The 1,532-nt window shown below is 33.6% G+C and overlaps 1 protein-coding gene across 1 annotated transcript in view; it reads left to right on the top strand.

Annotated features, from left to right (window-relative positions):
- RANBP3L (RAN binding protein 3 like) overlaps nucleotides 1-1,532 on the top strand; it is a 62,153-nt gene that overhangs the window by 44,407 nt on the left and 16,214 nt on the right. The window contains 1 exon segment of the mRNA XM_004385258.2: nucleotides 1,111-1,195. Coding sequence (XP_004385315.1) covers nucleotides 1,111-1,195 — 85 coding nt within the window.

Raw genomic sequence — 1,532 nt, 5'->3', positions numbered from 1 at the left:
TACATCAGTAGGGTACGTTAACAATGGGGAAATGGAAGTGTTGCCTTTCATTCTTGCTTTCTTTTATCATTAAAACCATTTAGGGAAAATAATTTTCTGACACTATACAAATAAAATGCCAAGATTTCTGTTTGAAAGAGATTTTGTAAAGAATACAAGTTTAAAATGCTGTTCAAAATGTCTCTGATATTTAAATGTTAATATCAGACAATCTTTATTGTCTCTTTGACTTGCGTGAGAGCGGTTCAAAAAGGTATGGTTAAACTTTTACTTATTTAGACATTAATTATGTGTGTATTAGCCTTTCCTTTCTGTGACATTCTTTTTTTTTTTCTTTTACCATTTTTGGCATTATTCATTGTTTATTATCAAAAGGAAAGCAGTATAAAAAGTTCATATTGCTAGTATTACCAGTGATGAAGGAATGTTTGATGTGAGAGAAGATGAAGACTATTTGTGGACATAAGCTGACTTACATGATTAGGGCTCCCCCAGCTGCACTGGCAATTGCCTACCGTGCACATTCAGGAGGAAACGAAGGCACCCTGACCATATCTTCCTATGACTAGAGGACTGCATGTCGCTGAGTTTCTCATCATGCAAATCACTTTTAAATTAAAAAAAAAAAAAAAAGTTTCTGAGAGGGAAAAAAAGATTAAACCAATGCACACTCAAGTATAACTTATGAAGTCAGTTAGCTTTGCTTTGGCCCTGGTGACTTCTGACTGCTAAAAGCATTGGCCACTTGTGAAAGAGGAGAGTGGAGATTAGAGATTGGGGAAGCTATACTGGAAAACCATAAAGGTAAGGGCTGGACAGCACACCTGGCTGGTCATGCAGCCAGTACAGTGACTGGCACAAAATCTGTTTGGACTGGTCTCTACCAGTGCTGTAATAGTTATTAAATATTTGGAATGTCATCCACCTCTGGAAGTACCTATCTCAATTTTTCCTTCATTTCTCTTTAACTTTAAATAAAGAAAAGTTACCAGTAAATTTTTTTTGTACTTTACATAAATCTATTAATTCACCTGGTTATTTCACCTGCTATGATCTGAAATGGTTTTATTCATACTTTTAAAATAGCAAATGCTTATTTCTTTTCCTCAGACGTCAACTAAATGAAGATAAGTGCTCTTTTAAAAGCTGCAGTTCTGATTTCATTTTTGGAGAAAACATGGTAGAAAGAGTTTTGGTAAGATTTTGGTAAATGATTCTATTATATAGATGGCTGTCATTTCAAATTTCTGAGACAAATTAATTAAAACGATGTTAAATTGAAGCATAATTTTTAACTCCTGGGTTCAAAGACACATTTTCTTTCTTTAACCAGAAAGATTCTCTTGGGAAGTGTATGTTCTAGTTGTTAGAATAATAGACAGGAACCCACAGAGGAAAGGGACTATATAATTATAATGTTATTACTGATGTGAAATTTTAAATAGTTCTTTGACTTACATTAAACTTAGGATACCCAAGGAAATTCCAGAATTATCTGCAATAGTGAGATAAACTCAACTGCTACTGATATT

The sequence above is a fragment of the Trichechus manatus genome, unplaced genomic scaffold (genome assembly GCF_000243295.1).
Source record: "Trichechus manatus latirostris isolate Lorelei unplaced genomic scaffold, TriManLat1.0 scaffold00135, whole genome shotgun sequence".
Lineage (NCBI taxonomy): Eukaryota > Metazoa > Chordata > Mammalia > Sirenia > Trichechidae > Trichechus > Trichechus manatus.
Note: the sequence above shows the minus strand (reverse complement) of the source record. Positions and strands in the feature narration are given on the sequence as shown.